This window comes from Aethalodelphis obliquidens, unplaced genomic scaffold, assembly GCF_003676395.1.
Source record: "Aethalodelphis obliquidens isolate GAN/ISIS:26980383/991018 unplaced genomic scaffold, ASM367639v1 scaffold45, whole genome shotgun sequence".
Classification (NCBI taxonomy): domain Eukaryota; kingdom Metazoa; phylum Chordata; class Mammalia; order Artiodactyla; family Delphinidae; genus Aethalodelphis; species Aethalodelphis obliquidens.
In genome coordinates this window covers 6,885,800-6,903,701 of record NW_020837989.1, presented here as the reverse complement: position 1 = coordinate 6,903,701, position 17,902 = coordinate 6,885,800, and the positions used below count along the sequence as shown (strand labels likewise).

The 17,902-nt window shown below is 44.1% G+C and overlaps 1 protein-coding gene across 1 annotated transcript in view; it reads right to left on the bottom strand.

The window, feature by feature from the left end:
• Positions 1-1,166: 1,166 nt before the first annotated feature.
• Positions 1,167-17,902, bottom strand: part of GLRA1 (glycine receptor alpha 1) — a 51,137-nt gene continuing 34,401 nt past the window's right edge. The window contains exons 7-9 of the mRNA XM_027081392.1: positions 16,548-16,762; positions 7,736-7,882; positions 1,167-1,638 (exon numbers count right to left, since the gene is read on the bottom strand). Coding sequence (XP_026937193.1) covers positions 1,324-1,638; positions 7,736-7,882; positions 16,548-16,762 — 677 coding nt within the window. The 3' untranslated portion in view covers positions 1,167-1,323. The remainder of the gene's footprint in view (positions 1,639-7,735; positions 7,883-16,547; positions 16,763-17,902) is intronic.

Here is a 17,902-nt window from a genome sequence, read left to right as displayed (position 1 = left end):
AGAAACGTTTGACTAACGTTCTTAAATGTTAAAGCCAAACAAAGCACCAAAAAGGAAAACAAAAAAGAGACTTATAAAAATATAATGGGGTCTTCCCCCCCAAGCTTCCCCCATTCTTTGTGGTATATGAAATGTCAGAATATAATGAACAGACTTTATAAACATTACTCTCTTTCCACCCGTATACACACATCTAAGTGGCAGCAGCCTCACTGCTACCCTGTCACCTCGCAAAACTTCACTCTGTAGAACCACGATATAACGCATCTGTTTCATCCTATGGACCCCACCTTCCCAAACATACACCCACTTGCAATTCCAGAGACTCTCCCCAAAAATAGACATCTGAAAAAAGTGCATCTGTTTATACTCAGTCTATCTGCGTATTATTTCTTGAGATTATTACCTTTTTTTTTAACCATAAAAAAGATTGCATATTAGCAATATGATGAGAAAAACCACAGCGGCCATTTCTGGGTGGTGGTGGAGGGTAAGTGGGGTGGGTGGTGAAGCACAGAAGCGTGAGGGCTCAGAGAGGGGCAGCTCAGAGAGAGGTCCTCAGCCTGGAGACGTGAGGATGGATTCTCAATCTTCGGGGCTCGGAAATGTCCCATCTCTTTAGTCACACCCTTCTCTTCTCTCCACTTTTCCCCATTTCCACTACCCATGCCTGGGCCGCACGACCCTCTTGAAGCAGAGGCAGAATGGCTTTTTGGCATGAGTCCGCCTGGGCCAGTTTGAAGATAGGCATGGCGTTTGGAGGGGTGTGATGTGGGACACACACCAGAGCAAGCTTATTTGTGACTGTTTCCACTCTGGGAAAAATTGTCCATCACTTCTGTGACTTTAAAAATTTAAGCAGTTACTAGGCTGATAGGTTAAGAAACAAATCTTTTGTTCTTGTGGTTTTGGATTAATATTAAGCATGAATATATATCCTATATTATATTGCTTCCCTTCTGCTCTGGGGCAGACTGCACGCTCCTTCCAAACAGGAAAACCGCACAGCCCACGGACTCAAATTTTTGAAAGCTGTTTTCTCCCACTCCCTCCGACCCACCCCGAACCCTCCCCGTCCTCCCTGGCCCCTCAGTTCCTGTATTAGAAAAGCCCCTCCCTCCCCGCTCCCACCAGCCACCCGAGGTTAAATAGATAGTGCCACATTCTAAGAGTCATGCATCGCCGCATTTGGGATTGCACACATTGCAGAGAAGGAGACGGTTGTGTGTGCGCCCCCTCCCTCCCATCCCCTCCTTTTCGGCCCTCAGATTCCTGCGCTCTTCCCACTCTGCCCTCTCCCAGCCTCCCCCCATCCCAGACCCGTCACTGGTTGTGGACATCCTCCCTGCGGACGATCTTGTAGATGATCCAGTAGAACATGTTGAAGATGAGGAAGGCCATGGGGAAGCCTATGCGGGAGATTTTGTCAATCTTCTTGGCCCTCTGGATGAAGAGTTTTCGCATCTCCTCCGGGGACTTAGATGGCGCAGGAGGTGGGTTGGTGGTGGTGTTGTTGTTGGTGCCCTTGACCGAGATGCCATCCTTGGCCTGAAGGCAGGCTGGGCCCATCCCATAGGCAGAGAAGTTGAAGCGGCCCTCTCCGGCCTCATCCTCCTGAAACAGATTCAACATGGGGCTCTACTTAAAATAAGACAGGGGCTGGGCACCCTCCCTGCAAGGCACTCCCCTGGGAGGCCAGGCCATGCCCATCTGGCTCTCCCTGCCTCCATTCCAGGCTCCTGAAGGCTCTTTGGCTGGCTGGGGAGTTATGCCTTATAGAGGGGCGCCACTCACATACCAAAACAGATGCAAACCAGGGGATAGGAGGGCAGCGTGGAGTCTGGAGACCTGTGTTCAGGTCTCTGCTCCATCATTTGCTGGCTGTGTGACCTTACGCAAGTCACTTGCTTGGAAGACTTCCTTCCATGACTCTCAAAGAGTTTTTTAATTTCATTTTTTCCTTTACTTGGGGATAAGATTCACTCCACTACTTCAAGGTGTTTTTCGACCATCAGAGGTTATAGATGAGCGGATATTCTGAACGCTGTTTTGTTAGAAATCCAGGGGACAGTTTGGAGAGATCCCCTGCTTTGCCTCTGTTGCCTCCTTGCCCTCTCCCACCCACTCCATTCCCCAGTAATGTCTTCTGTGCGTAGGTTGGGGGAGGGAGTGAACGGCCCAGGAGGGAGCAAGGGCTGTGGGCCTCACCTCCACTCACAAGCCAGGGCACCACAGCTGCTTCTTTCCTCCATGTTCCTGTATCCCTGGCAGGTGTGACCTCAGACATACCTCTGGATTTTTATCACGTTATCATTCAAGCCCTTCATCATTTGGCTCCAACTTACCTTTGCAGCTTCCCTCCTCCCCCACCCTATGCTCCGCACCCCTGCCTGTTGTGTTGCATGTTGCCCCCTCCCTGCCTCATGCTCACTACCCAAATGTCTGCTCCCCTGATCCTCCTCGCTTTTTCTGTTCCTCATCTGGATCGTGGAGACACTCTTGTCTGCTCTCATCATGTCCGGCTTTGTGGTCCTTCCTTGTGAGCTCTGAGGCATGCTGAGAGTCTCAGCTGGGCTGCTGATTCAGTGTGTGGCTCTGGGGGGTTTATGGGCTCACTCTGCCATCCTGGAGAGCGAGAGCTCTTCAGGTAGCCTCCCTGTCTTCTGCTTGTTCCTGTGAGGGGCAGGGCCAGCAGAGAGCAGGAAATGGAGCCCAGGGGCCCCAGTGCCTGTCCAGCTCTGCACCTGCCACTCCATCCTGGGTCCCCATCTGGGCTTGTTGTGATGACGTCTAGCCTAGTTTCCCTCCTGCCTCCCATCTCCACCCCCCCCCCCGCCCCCTCCAACCCATCTGGGTTGTTATGACATAAATCTTATTGGTCGTCTTTTCCTTAGAACTTTTTAATAGGCTGCCACTGACTTGAGGATAATTAAAACTTTTACATGGTGACAAGGCCTTAGATGACTTGGGCAGTGCTGTCTGCGTATCTCCGTCTGGCATTCTGTGCTCCAGCCACCCTGTGATATTTCCATCTCTTGGAAAGTGCTGCACTCCTCTTTCACTCTGGCCTCTGGGAAGGTGGGTCTCTCTGCTGGAGCGCTCTCCCAGCCCCACCCCTGCTTCCATCTCCTTCTCTTTCCCTGAACTAATTCCTACTCAGAGGCCTTCCCTGAGCCCAGGGATAGGCTAGGTGTCCCTGCTGTGTGCTCCATAAACTCCCTCTACACCCCTCCCTCTTTTTCCTTTTTTGTATTTTAAAGCCCTTATCACATTGTTTTCCTTGATTAATGTCTGTCTCTTCCATTAGACTGTAAACTCCATGAAGTCAGAGGCAAAGTCTGTCATGAATATATTTCCTGGGCAGAAGTTCAAAACTCTGCCAATGTTTGTTGACTAAACGTTTACTTGTATATCCTCTCCAATCCCAGCTTCCCCACCTCCCAACCTTTTTTTAAAATTTAAATGCGGTTGTATTCCTAGCGCCAGGAGGATTTTTTTTTTTTTTAAATTGGAGCATAGTTGCTTTACAATGTTTTGTTAGTTTCTGCTGTACAGCAAAGTGAATCAGCTACACATATGCATATATCCCCTCTTTTTTGGATTTCCTTCCCATTCAGGTCACCACAGAGCATAGAGTAGAGTTCCCTGTACTGTACAGTAGGTTCTCATTAGCTATCTATTTTATGCACAGTAGTGTGTATATGTCAATCCCAATCTCCCAATTCATCCCACTCCCAACCTTACCCCCTTGGTATCCATACGTTTGCTAGCACCAGGAGGATTTGACACATACAATGAATGCTCAAGAAATCTTTTGCAAATGACTGAATCTGGTCCAACACCCATGTTGCACAAGTGAGGGAAAGAAGATGGGCTCCAGTGCCTGGCAGATCGGTGCTCAACCAATACTTGTCTATGGGGACGACAACTAGAGGGTTTGTGCCAGAGCCGAGGAGAGGAGTTGGGGGAGGCTGGCCAAGTCACTGGACCCTGTGCCTGGAAGTGGGCTGGCTCCGACTCTGTTGCTTATCAGTATAAATAGCCCCCCCTCGCTGTGGTGGGGTGGGTGGGGTGGGTGCTTGAAAACGTTTTCTCGCTGGGCTCCAGGTATGCAGGGAGTGGCCCAAGTTAACTCTCCGTGTAGCTTTGGAAAATTATTCTCTGCCTTCTTCATCTATTAAGCATGAGAGGGGATGGGATGGGGGTGTGGAGGCCTCATCTGGTGAGAAGATGATCAATTTCACATTGTATCCAGGAGAAAGGAAATTCCCTAGAAATGACTGGACCAAAGCTTGCTATTCCTATTTGAGCCAGCAGGTGGCAGGAAATGAATGCCCAACTGCACCTGGGGCTGCGTGGGGCTGGAGCAGGGGAAATCTGATAGTTACTCTAGAGCCCAGGGAGGTTGGTAGTGTGCCTGCCCAGTCAGGCTCACAGAGGTTTCCTAATAATCTGAGTAATGAGGCTGGCCAGGAAATTCGAGGACCAGATGCTTTCTGCCCAGCAAATGAGGTAACATGGGAAGATAGAGGGAGATGAGGAGCCTGGCCAAGATCACAGGCTCCGAGAAACTCGGGCATGTAAGCGAGTTCCTCTTCACTCCCATCTGGGGCTTAAAACCGCCCTAGGGCTCTGCGGTCCCAGCTTGTACACTGCTAGTGTACAGGCCGCATCCAGAGGGCCTTACTCCAAGGAACCTCTTCTTTATGGTGAGCCCGATTTTGTGTCCTTGTAGTTTCTGACATTTGTGCCAAGTTGAGAGCCCATGGGCACAAGGAAGGTCACCCTAATTCAGATGCACACCAGGGGCCAGGCAGGAGGAGTGTGTGATGAAGTGAGCCTGGGGCTGTGGAATGCATTCCCTACCTACAGGCATTTGCAGTGCGCCTGTACCACGTGGGATGTGAACCCAGTGGGACCAGAGGCTGCAATGTGTTGAGTGAAACTAGAAGTGTGACTTTTGAATGCTGGCACTTTCTTCCAGACTTTTAAGACACTGCTTAAAAACGTAAAGATATTTGCGTGGCAAATTTGACCTTCTAGCTACTAGTTTGTGACCTCTGCCTTGGGATAAATCTTAGTTTCTATTTAAGGTCTAATAAATGCAGGACTATTTTTATCTGCTTCAGGATGGAAACACTGATGAACAGATAAGCAGCAGCTGGTGGTATATGGTCAGTGTTTTGAGAATAGCCATGGGTCTTGGAAGGCCGCCTTGCCTTTGCCATCAGTGGCTCCATGAGCCTGGTAACTTGCCCCTCCTCTTTGTTGTCACCTCACAGGAGGAGTGGACCCGATGCTCTCTTGAGAGCGCTTCCAGCACCAGCGTGCTGTGAGAGAATGAGGAAGGAACCGAGCAGAGGAATCTGATCAAATCTGCATAGTGGCCTTATGCACACTTTACCTGGCCAGAGGTAAAACAAAGCTTTTGTCTTCCTCTAGTGTATAAAAGTGGTAGGCGTTTGGCAAGGGTGAAGGCAGCCTTTGGAAGTACTGTAGGCCCTGCATATTACATATCTGCAAGGAGCTTCATTCACATTTTCGTCTCTGTAAACGCTGCCCCCTGGAGTTGTGCAGGGCACAGTCTGGTAGACTGGTGCCAGTCAAATACTTTGGACATAGTCTTCCCAAATAACTGTCTCTGCAACACATTTTTGAACTTCTTTTAGCAGAGGGAAATGCAGAAAACGCTAGCCTATGGGGGAGAAAGGGAAAATAAAAAGTAAATCCCAGAGATAGTTGTGTTTGGTCAGTTCCTTGTTTGGACCATGTTAAGAGTCAGAGGCTAGGTATCTGGTGGACAGTAATGGAAGGACTAAAACTAGGGTCTTTCAAGAAGTCCTGTCTGGCTCGCTGCACCCAAGATGGTTTCCTCTTCCAGCGCAGGTTATATCCTAACTCCCATGGGCATCTTCTGTCTCGGAACGTCTGCCTGCCGCCTGCGGTTAACTGCTAGAAGTTAATTGAATCAGATTGCTGATGTTTAAGAAACATACTGAGGGAAATCTGTGCCTATGGAATCATTTTAATCCCTGGCACTTGTGTGGCAGGAACAAAACTTAAAGCTACTTTGGCATCTGATTTCATCTTCACCACAGTCCCCCATTATACCCACTTAGTCCATTTTACAGATGGAGAAGCTGGGCCCCAAAAGAGGCTAGCTGAAAATCACGTACCAAAGAGGCAGAGTCCTTTGTCACAGCACCTTGTAACTCGGTAGACAGCTATTTTCTGTAGGTCAGCCTAAAGCAGCTAGGGCCTTGGTGTGTGGCAGGTATGTGGTGTGTGGCCTGTATGAGCCCGGAGTGTATGAGCCCCTGGTTGTCCTTATCCATTGCTGGAAACACTTCCAAGTAACCTCTCTGACTGGCAGGTCTCCTCTTTTTTCATTAGGTTTTTTTTATCCCTTTGTCCATTTGTTCAACAAATGCCTATTGCGTGTTCACTATCTATCAGGCCTTGTGTTACGCACCAGGGATGTAGCACTGAGCAAGAGGAGACAGGGTCTCTGCCCTGAGGGAGCTTATCATTCAGTGGTCGATGCGCAGTAAACAATCACGTGATTGAATGCATAATTATAACTCAAGATAAATGTTCAGAAGGAAAGAAACCGAGTTCAACTAGAGTATGGTTTTCGCTGGCATAAACAGTGTCTTCGTGCAAATTAGAAGAAAGGCATCCGCCTCTTGGGGTGTATGAATCGAGATCCCTTCCTCTGGCTGATAGAGTCCACGCCAGGGCAGGATTTAGAGAAGAGCACCTCCTTGGCTGGGGGTCCTTGTAGGATACAACCTGCATGACCACACTTAACAGGCTGGCATACGCACCTCAGTACAGGACCTAACCTTGCCTTAGGATATCAAGGAAAGATGCCTCAGCCGAGGACTGGAAAATGAGTGGGTTCATACCAGGCAAAGTGCACCGGAAGAGCAACCCAGGAAGAGAGAACCAGACGCCTAACATCCTGTGCGTATGCTTGAGGAACTATGAAAAAAGCCAGGGTAGATGGTGCTCAGAGAGCAAGGGAGGAAGTGATGTGAAGATGAGGCTGGAGAGAAAAGCAGCTTCTCTGATCCGCAGGAGAAAGGTCTCCTGGGGAAGTAGTTATGGACCAGGATGTGGAGCCAGTTTTCTCCCACAGGCTGTATGCTCCCCAGTGGCGCTTGTTGGTTGGGACACACACAACCTCTGAATTAACAGAGGTTGGTGACTTTTCAGAGGTGCTGTGCCAAGTATTTCTTTATTCAATTCCTCATAAGGTGAGAGGATCCACTCTGGGGGAGAATCTTGCTGGATGCCCTTTTCTTGGACGTAGGAAACAAAGGCCTGGAAACTGGACATTCTACTCTCAGATCTCACCTTTTGTGGTGCAAATCCCTTCTGGAATCAGGCCCATTGAAATAATTGAAATATTTTCCACCCTGTAGAAAACACCAGCAGACACCCCCTCTGCCTGCCATGCTTTGGGTTTATAGCTAGTTTCTATCTTGACACCATCAGTGTTTGCTCCCTCAGTTCTGTCTTCAGGTGTAACCTGATAGTTAGTGTTACTATCTGCCTATAGACCCAGTCAGGGCATTGTTTATGGGAGGGGAAGCTAGGACTTCCAGAACTTTTGACCCCTATTTTGTGCGGGCTTTACCCACTGAGAAGGATGGTCCAGTGAAACAAGTATCACAAGACAGGGTTGCCTGGCACTCTTCCGTTTGCTGCCAGCAGCGAGCCAAAGGCCTACCTTGTGATGTCTTCGCTTCCTCCTGAATCGGAGCAGCTCTTTGTGCTGCCGAGACACAAAGTTGACAGCGGCGTACTCGAGCAGGGCTGAGAACACGAAGAGCAGGCACACGGCCATCCAAATGTCAATGGCTTTCACATAGGACACCTGGGGCAGAGGTGGGGGGAAGAGCATAGGGAAGTGAGGAGAGAGCAGAGTGAAGTCTTGAGTACTGAGGAATGTTTTCTGCTCGTTAGGACCCCCTCCCCCATCACTCACTCACTGCTGTCCTCTCTCAGCTGGGATATTAGGGTGGAGGGTGCAGAGGGAAACACAAGAGAAATGCATCAAGAAGACTGGACAGAATATTGGGGAAAAAAGAACATGGTGCCTAGAAGAGCACTAAAGAGAGGGGGACAGTGTGTCTAGCATTATTGTTCGGTGGAACAGAATGTGGTATTTAGACTAAAGCTCTAAATAGGAAGAGAATTTGTACCTAGGGTTAAAAGTAAGTGGAGGATGTCAGTGCGAATGGCAGAGTAAGATCTTCAAAAACTCTCTCTCCCCATAAAAGCAACTATCAAAAACGGTCAGAACCAACTTTTTTTCAGAACTCTGTTAATTAATCAAAGTCTAACAGCAATCCTGTAAGCATTTATTTGAGAAAATCAGCTGGATCTCAGTAAGAACATCAAGCTTCATGGCATTAAAGAACCCCCAGCTTTATTGAGATATAATTCACATATCATACACATTTAAAGTGTACAATTCAAAGGTTTTATACATTCACAGATATGTGCAATCATCATCACAGTCAATTTTAGAACATCTTCATCACCTCAAAAAGAAACCTGCTATCTTTTAGCTATCATTTCCTTATTCCCCCAGTTGTCTTCCTCCAGTCCTGGACATTTCATATGAATGGAATCATACAATTTGTGGCCTTTTATGACGGGGTTCTTTCTCTTAGCATAATGTTTTCAAGATTCATTCATATGGTAGCATGTGTCAGTATTTTATTCTTTTTTATGGCCAAATAATATTCCATTGTATGGATATAACACATATTGTTGATCCATTTATCAGTTGATGGACAGTTTGGGCTGTTTCTACCTTTTGGTTATTATGAGTAAAGCTGCTATGAACATTGGTGTGTAAGCTTTTGTGCGGATGTATGTTTTTATTTCCCTTGGGGCTTTGTGGTGTTTTAAGTTGCCCTATTCCCATCCTCTCATCCCCAGCTCTGTGCTAGCTTTGAAATCCAACAGCCTACAAGCATGGTGAACAGGAGTATCCTGACAGCCACTGCATGGGGCAGAACAGAGTAGGAGATTCTTTAAAGCTGCATTGTCAGGGAATTGTTATTTGACCAGTGTTGTGGTTCTCTGAGAGACCCCACTCACAAGGCTGTCTTTATTTGACCTGACTTGGAGCTGGTCCAGTGTGAACAGCTTTTTCCTTGAGGGCATTTGTTGAAAACAATCATCGGCAAGTGTTGAACATTACATCAGCCCCAGGCAGTTGGTAACAGTTGAGGCAAACAATAAGTTGAGCAAAAAGTATAAAAGGAAAATCAGGGGAATGAGCTGTCCATAGAGGGCTTTAGGAAGCTATGATATATTCTTGGGAATCTATGCACATTCTTAGGTCTGTGTGTATGCTCAGGGAAGACCTGAGAAGGCTCTTAGCACTCAACTCTGAATAAACAGGAAGTAAAGTCTAAGGCAAAGTTGTAAACTGCTTGACTGAGTGTTGAAAGTACACAGAGTCCCTAGGCAAAGGCTGGGAGATGTATAGGGTTCAGGCATTTAAGGAAATCTCTTAAAGTCTTAGCTAACCACTAAGCTACATGTAGAGACTTCAGTGGCCCCACACAGCAAAGAATACAGACATTACAGAATTAGTTCTGTAAAGTTACTAAACAAAGAAACAACAACAAATCCTGAGGAGGGAGGAGAATCTGATTTCCAGAGATGCCACATTGTATAATGTAAAATGTGTAATTTTCAACAACAAATCTAAGACATACAAAGAAACAAGAAAATATGGCGAATGCAATGGACTGAATGTTTGTGTCCTCCCCAAATTCATATGTTGAAATCCGAATCCCAATGCGATGGTATTTGGCGATGAAGCCATTGGGAAGTAATTAGGTCATGAGAATGGAGCCCTCATGCATGGGATTAGTGCCTTTATAAAAAGAATCCAGAGAGCTAGCATACTCTCTTTCTGCCGTGTGAGGATACAACAGTAAGTCAGCAGTTTGCAACTGGAAGAGGATCCTCACCAGAACCAGACTATGCTGACACTCTGATCTCAGACTTCAAGCCTCCAGAACTGTGAGAAATAAATTTATGTCATTGATGAGCCACCCAGTCTATGGTACTTTGTTATAGAAGCCTGGATTGACTAAGTCAGGCCCATACATAGGAAAAAAGCAGTCAAAAGAAGCTGTGCCTGAGCTTCCCTGGTGGCACAGTGGTTGAGAATCTGCCTGCCGATGTAGGGGACACGGGTTTGAGCCCTGGTCTGGGAGGATCCCACATGCCGTGGAGCAACTAGGCCCGTGAGCCACACTACTGAGCCTGCACATCTGGAGCCTGTGCTCTGCAACAAGAGAGGCCGCAATAGTGAGAGGCCCGTGCACCATGATGAAGAGTGGTCCTCTCTTGCCGCAACTAGATAAAGCCCTTGGACAGAAACGAAGACCCAACACAGCCAAAAGTAAATTAAAAAAAAAAAAATCTGTGCCTGAGGAAACCCAGATGTTGGACTTAACAAAGACTTTAAATCAGTTACATTTTTAATATGTTCAAACAACTGAAAGAAACCTTGTCTACACAACTAAAGTATGGGAGGGAATTCCCTGGCCGTCTAGTGGTTAGGACTCTGCGTTTCCACTGCAGGGGCCACAGGTTCAATCCCTGGTCAGGGAACTAAGATCCCACAAGCTGGGCAGCCTGGCCAAAAAAAAAAGTGTGACAACAAAGTCTCACCAAGTAGAGCATGAAATAGAAGTTACAAAAAAGAACCAAATAGAAATTCTGGAGTTAAAAAGTAAAATAACTGAACTGAAAATTTTACTAGAGAGGATAACAGCATATCTGAGTAGACAGAAGAAAGAATTAGTGAATCGGAAGAAGAATCAATGAACTTGAGGTTATCCTGTTTGAGGAACAGAATGAAGAAAAATTAACAGAGCCTCAGAGACATGCGGGGAACCATCAAGTGCACTAACATATGTTTGATGGGTATTTCAGAAGAAGAGGAGAGAGAAAGAGGCAGAATATTTGAAGAAATGGCAAATATTTCCCCAAATTTGATGAAAAACACTGATGTACACATCTAAGAAACACAATATACTCCAAGCAAGATAAACTCAAAGAGATCCACACCTAGACATACCATAATCAAACTGTCAGAAGCCAAAGAAAAAGAATCTTGAAAGCAGAAAGAGAGAAGCAATGCATCATGTACAAAGTATCCTCAATAAGATTAACAGCTGATTTCTCTTTAGAAACCATGGGGTCTAGAAAGCAGTGGGATGAAATTAAAGATGACCTGAATAAATGGGAAGACATCCTGTGTTCATGGATTGAAAGACTTAATATTATTAAGATGGCAGTACTCCCCAAATTCCTATATAGACTCAATGCATTTTGAACTAAAATTCCTTTTTACTGTTGTTGCAGAAATTGACAAGCTGATCTTAAAATTTATATTCATGTTCATATGGAAATGCAAGTGACCCAGAATAGCCAAAACAATCTTTAAAAAGAACAAAGTTGGAGGACTCACACTCCCCAACTTCAAAACTCACTATAAAGCTATGGTAATCAAGAGAGTGATACTGACATAAAGATAAATATACTTACCAATGGAATAGAATTGAGAGTCCAGAAATAAATCCATACATCTATGGCCAATGGATTTTTGAGGAGAATATAAATTCAGTGGAGGGAAAGAATAGTCTTTTCAACAAATGGTGCTGGGGTAACTGGATATCCACATGCAAAAGAATGATATCTCTCCATATACCATATACAAAAATAAACAAAAATGGATCGAAACCCTATATTTAGAGCTAAACTATAAAACTCTTAGAAAAAAATGTATGTGTAAATCTTCATGATCTTGGATTAGGTATTTCTTAAGTACGATACCAAAAGCACAAGCAACAACAGAAAATATAAATTAGACTTCATCAAAATTATAAACTTTTGTGCATAAAGAACTATCAATTAAGTAAAAAGACAACCCATACAATGGGAGAAAATATATGCAAATCACATATCTCATAAGGGTTTTAAATCCACAATACACAAAGAGCTATTACAACACAACAATAAAAAGGGAAATACCCCAATTAAAAAGTGGGGCAAGAGATTTGAATAGATTCTCCAAAGAAGATACAGAAATGGTCAATAAGCACATGAAAAGATGCTCAGCACTATTAGTTGTTCAGAAAATGCAAATCAAAACTAGAGTGAGATACCACTTCACTTCTTTTAAGATATTGATAATCAAAGAGATAGAATAACAAGCGTTAACGAGAATGTGGAGAAATTGGAACTTTGGCAGGATTATAAAATGGTGTAGCCACTCTGGAAAATAGTTTGGCAGTTCCTCAAAAAGTTTGGCATATAATTACATATGACCCAACAATTCCACTCTTAGGTATATACTTATAAGGGTTGAAAACATATGTCCACACAAAAACTTGTACACAGATGTTCATAGCAGCATTATTTAAAATAGGCAAAAAGTGGCATAACCCAAATGTCCATCAACTGATGAATAAACAAAATGTGAAATATCCATACAATAGAATATTATTCAGCCATAAAAAGAAATGAAGTAGTGATACATTCTACAACATAAATGAACCTTGAAAATATTATGCTAAATGAAAGAAGCCAGTCATAAAAGTACACATATTGTGTGATTCCCCTTAGCTGAAATGACTAGGATAGGCAAATTCATAGAGGTAGAAAGTGGATTAGTGGTTGCCAGGGGCTGGTGGGAGCGGGGAACAAGGAGTGACTGTTGATGAATATGGGGGTTTCTTTGTGGGGTGATGAAATGTTCTGGAATAAGCGCTGAGGGTGTACAACTTTGTGAATATATTAAATGCCACTGAATTTTATGCTTTAATAAAAACGAAGGGGGAAGAATGTCAGGTTGAGTGTAATAGCAAACGAAGCCCAATATCAAGTCTAGTGTTAACAATGAGTGGAGTAGAATGTTGAGTCTAGTGAGGGGGAATGTGGCATCAAATATTAATAGAGAGTGGAGCAGCATGTTGAGCCTAACATACGGAACAGGAAGCAGAATATTACTCCTGCTGTTGCAAATGAACAGAGCAGAAAGTGGTGTCAGTTGGTAACAGTAAACAGAATTTGGTTTCAAGCTTTTACAGTAAATGTAGCAGAATGCAAAGTCTAGCGTTAATAGTGCAAAGGGCAGATTGTTGAGTTTTCTTGTGAGGATGAATAGAGGAGAGAGTGGTGTCTAGTGTAGATGGCAAGTGGAGTAGAATGTCATGTCTCACATTAAAAGTTAATGGTAGAGGGACTTTCCTGGTAGCACAGTGGTTAAGAATCCGCCTGCTAATGCAGGGGACACAGGCTCGAGCCCTGGTCCAGGAAGATCCCACATGCTGTGGGGCAACTAAACCCGTGCACCACGACTACTGAGCCTGCGCTCTAGAGCCCACGAGCCACAAGTACTGAGCCCACGTGCCACAACTACTGAAGCCCACACGCCTAGAACCCATGCTCCACAACAAACAGAAGCCACCACAATGAGAAGCCAGTGCACTGCAAGGAAGAGTAGACCCCGCTCACCACAACTAGAGAAAGCCCATGCGCAGCAACAAAGACCCAATGCTGAAAAAAAAAAAAAAAAAAAAAAAAGAAGAGTTAATGGAAGAGTCATGTCATGAAAAACAAAAAACAGTGAGGAGACTGTTCTAGATTAAAAGAGCAAGTGTATGCAGTATGAATGTTTATTGGATCCATGTCCATTGATGACAGTTTTTGGACAATTGGGAAAATTTAAAGGTTGTATATTAGATGAAATTATGGAATTATTTCTAATTCATTAATACTTATTCAATTAATATTAATTTTTTAGATGTGATAATATCATTGTGATCGTTATTCCTTATTTAGAGGTGAATTGTCATGTCTGTAACCTTCAAATAATGCAGCAGAAGTTGCATCTATCTATCTACTTACCTACCTACTTACCTACCTATAAATAGAGATAACGTAAATGTGGCAAAATGATAACAATTGGCATTGAGGTGAAGGCTTTTAGGGTGTTTGTTGTATATTCTTACAACTTTTTCTGTGTCAAAACAATGTTAAGTGCAGTATTGCATTGGAAATGGTGCAGAATGTTGCACTTAACATGAAGCTGAAGGGAGCAGAGTATGGCATCTGGCATTAACAGTAGAGCAGAGTGTTGTGTCTAGTGATGAGTGAGTAATGGGGAATGTGGCTCCAGTGACTGTAGCACCTAGCACACAGCACCTAGCATTAAAAGAGAGTAAAGCAGAATGAGGCATCAAGAGTTCTTATGACAGAAATCTCTTGAATTCCTATACACTAATGATGAAAAATCTGAAATAAAAATTAAGGAAACACTCCCATTTCCCATTGCAACAAGAAGAATAAAATACCTAGGAATAAACCTACCTAAGGAGACAAAAGACCTATATGCAAAAAACTGTAAGACACTGATCAAAGAAATTAAAGATGATACAAACAAATGGAGAGATATACCATGTTCTTGGATTGGAAGAATCAACATTGTGAAAATGACTATACTACCCAAAGCAATCTACAGATTCAATGCAATCCCTATCAAACTACCAATGGCATTTTTCACAGAACTAGAACAAAAAATTTCACAATTTGTATGGAAACACAAAAGACCCTGAGCAGCCAAAGCAATTTTGAGAAAGAAAAACGGAGCTGGAGGAATCAGGCTCCCGGACTTCAGACTATACTACAAAACTACAGTAATCAAGACAATATGGTACTGGCACAAAAACAGAAATATAGATCAGTGGAACAGAGTAGAAAGCCCAGAGATAAATCCACGCACATATGGTCACCTTATCTTTGATAAAGGAGGCAAGAATATACGGTGGAGAAAAGACAGCCTCTTCAATAAGTGGTGCTGGGAAAACTGGACAGCTACATGTAAAAGAATGAAATTAGAACACTCCCTAACATCATACACAAAAATAAACTCAAAATGGATTAAAGACCTAAATGTAAGGCAAGACACTATAAAACTCTTAGAGGAAAACATAGGCAGAACACTCCATGACATAAATCACAAGCAAGACCCTTTTTGACCCACCTCCAAGAGAAATGGAAATAAAAACAAAAATAAACAAATGGGACCGAATGAAACTTAAAAGCTTTTGCATGGCAAAGGAAACTATAAACAAGAGGAAAAGATAACGCTCAGAATGGGAGAAGATATTTACAAACGAAGCAACTGACAAAGGATTAATCTCCAAAATATACAAGCAGCTTTTGCAGCTCAATATCAAAAAGCAAACAACCCAATCCAAAAATGGGCAGAAGACCTAAATAGACATTTCTCCAAAGAAGATACACAGATTGCCAACAACCACATGAAAGGATGCTCAACATCACTAATCGTTAGAGATGCAAATCAAAACTACAATGAGGTATCACTTCACACCAGTCAGAATGGCCATCATCAAAAAATATAGAAACAATAAATGCTGGAGAGGGTGTGGAGAAAAGGGAACCCTCTTGCACTGTTGGTGGGAATGTAAATTGATACAGCCACTATGGAGAACAGTATGGAGGTTCCTTAAAAAACTACAAATAGAACTACCATATGACCCAGCAATCCCACTACTGGGCATATACCCTGAGAAAACCATAATTCAAAGAGTCATGTACCACAATGTTCATTGCAGCTCTATTTACAATAGCCAGGACATGGACGCAACCTAAGTGTCCATTGACAGATGAATGGATAAAGAAGATGTGGCCCATATATACAATGGAATATTACTCAGCCATAAAAAGAAATGAAATTGAGTTATTTGTAGTCAGGTGGATGGACCTAGAGACTGTCATACAGAGTGAAGTAAGTCAGGAAGAGAAAAACAAATACCGTATGGTATTTATATGGAATCTAAAAAAAATTTATATGGAATCTAAAAAAATTTATATGGAATCTAAAAAAAAAAAGAAAGGTTCTGAAGAACCTAGGGGCAGGACAGGAATAAAGATGCAGACATAGAGAATGGACTTGAGGACACGGGGAGGGGGAAGGGTAAACTGGGACGAAGTGAGAGAGTGGCATGGGCATATATACACTACCAAATGTAAAATAGATAGCTAGTGGGAAGCAGCCACATAGCATAAGGAGCTCTGTGCTTTGTGTCCACCTAGAGGGGTGGGATAGGGAAGGTGGGAGGGAGACGCAAGATGGAGGGGATATGGGTATATCTGTATACATATAGCTGATTCACTTTGTTGTACAGCAGAAACTAGCAAAATATTGTAAAGCAATTATACTCCAATAAAGATATTTTAAAATTTTTTGAAAAAAGGAGGGGATATGGGGATACATGTATATGTGTAGCTGATTCACTTTGTTATACAGCAGAAACTAACACACCATTGTAAAGCAATTATACTCCAATAAAGATGTTTAAAAAAAACCACGAAATAGTGACTAATTCCTTGTGCTCGCCTTGTCTCAGGCAGGGAAGGGAGATGTGTGTCTTCCTTATCTGTCCTGCTGTTCTGTGCTCTTGGGCAGTAGGACTTACCTTGGGCAGAGATGCTCGGGAGCCTGAGCTCTGGGTGGTCATGGTGAGCACGGTGGTGATGCCCAGGCCCACACGGGCTGGGGCAGCGTCCATGTTGATCCAGAAGGAAATCCACGAGAGGATGACAATGAGCAGGCTGGGAATGTACATCTGGATCAGGTAGTAGCCCATCTGGCGCTCCAGGTGGAACCGGGCCTCGATGCAGGTGAATTTGCCTGCAAGAATTTATAGTGGGAAGGCCAGGTAGCCTTGGACAGGAACAAGGCTTTGAGGTCAGAGCAACCTCGACTGGAGTCCTGGTTCAGCCTCACACTAGCTATGTCCTTAGGTGAGTGTCTGAATCTTTCTGTGTCTCAGTTTCCTCATCTTTGGTAAATTGGGGGTAATGATAATGATGATAATAGTAATAATAATACCAACCTCATATGGTTACTCATGGTTACTGTGATGGTAAAATGAGATGATGCCTATGCCTATAAAGAACGTAGCACAGTCCTCACAAACCATTAAGGCTGAGAATGTCATTTGCCGTCATCCCCATCAACACTATTTTGTTGCTAAGAGTGGGCCCAAGTGGATCATTCTCTATCCTTCTGCCAGTTTTGTTCCCAAAAAGTGACTCATTTCTGTTACTTCCTCTTGTAGAACCTTTCTTTCCTTCCATCTCTCCCCATGCAAGAAAGTCCCCATTACCTACAGGGAAAAGTTCAAACTCTAGTCTGCCCTTCACGGTCAAGCTCTAGCCTGTTTCCACCCCATTTCTCTTGTTTCTTTACTCTACTCATGACCCCCTACACTCCATGCCTTGCCTTGAGCATCCTCTGTATTTTCTCACTTCTGAGATTTTGAGCCTGATAATCTCTCTGCCCCGAATGCCCTTCTTCCGCCCCACAACCAGCCAAAGGAATCGTCCGTCTCCTTTATGGCAGTTTAACTGTGAAGTCTCCCCCAGGCAGAGTGCGCTTTTTCCTGTGTCCCTTCAGCTCTCTTCACATGATCATCAGAGCCTTTAAGGCATAGTACACTGAGTTAGTAGGCAAGTTGATCTCTCTCTCTCTCTCTCTCTCTCTGTCCTCTGCACCAGACTGCGGACAGCTCGTCTCCTCCCAATCTGTGAATCCCTGAAACTGGGCTGGGCCATCCCTTGGTGGCGTCTTAGCTCCAGTCTACTGATGCACAGTTACCAGGGGATTTTCTACAGCTCCCTGGACAGCCCCTTCCATGTGGACAGGGCCTTGCCAGTCTTCTCTCCTTGAATCCACAGAGCTAGCCCAGAACTCAGCTCTCACTTAAATGTGAATAGTGAAGGGCAACTGAGATGATGAATGAGAAAACGCTGTGTAAACAGTAAAGGG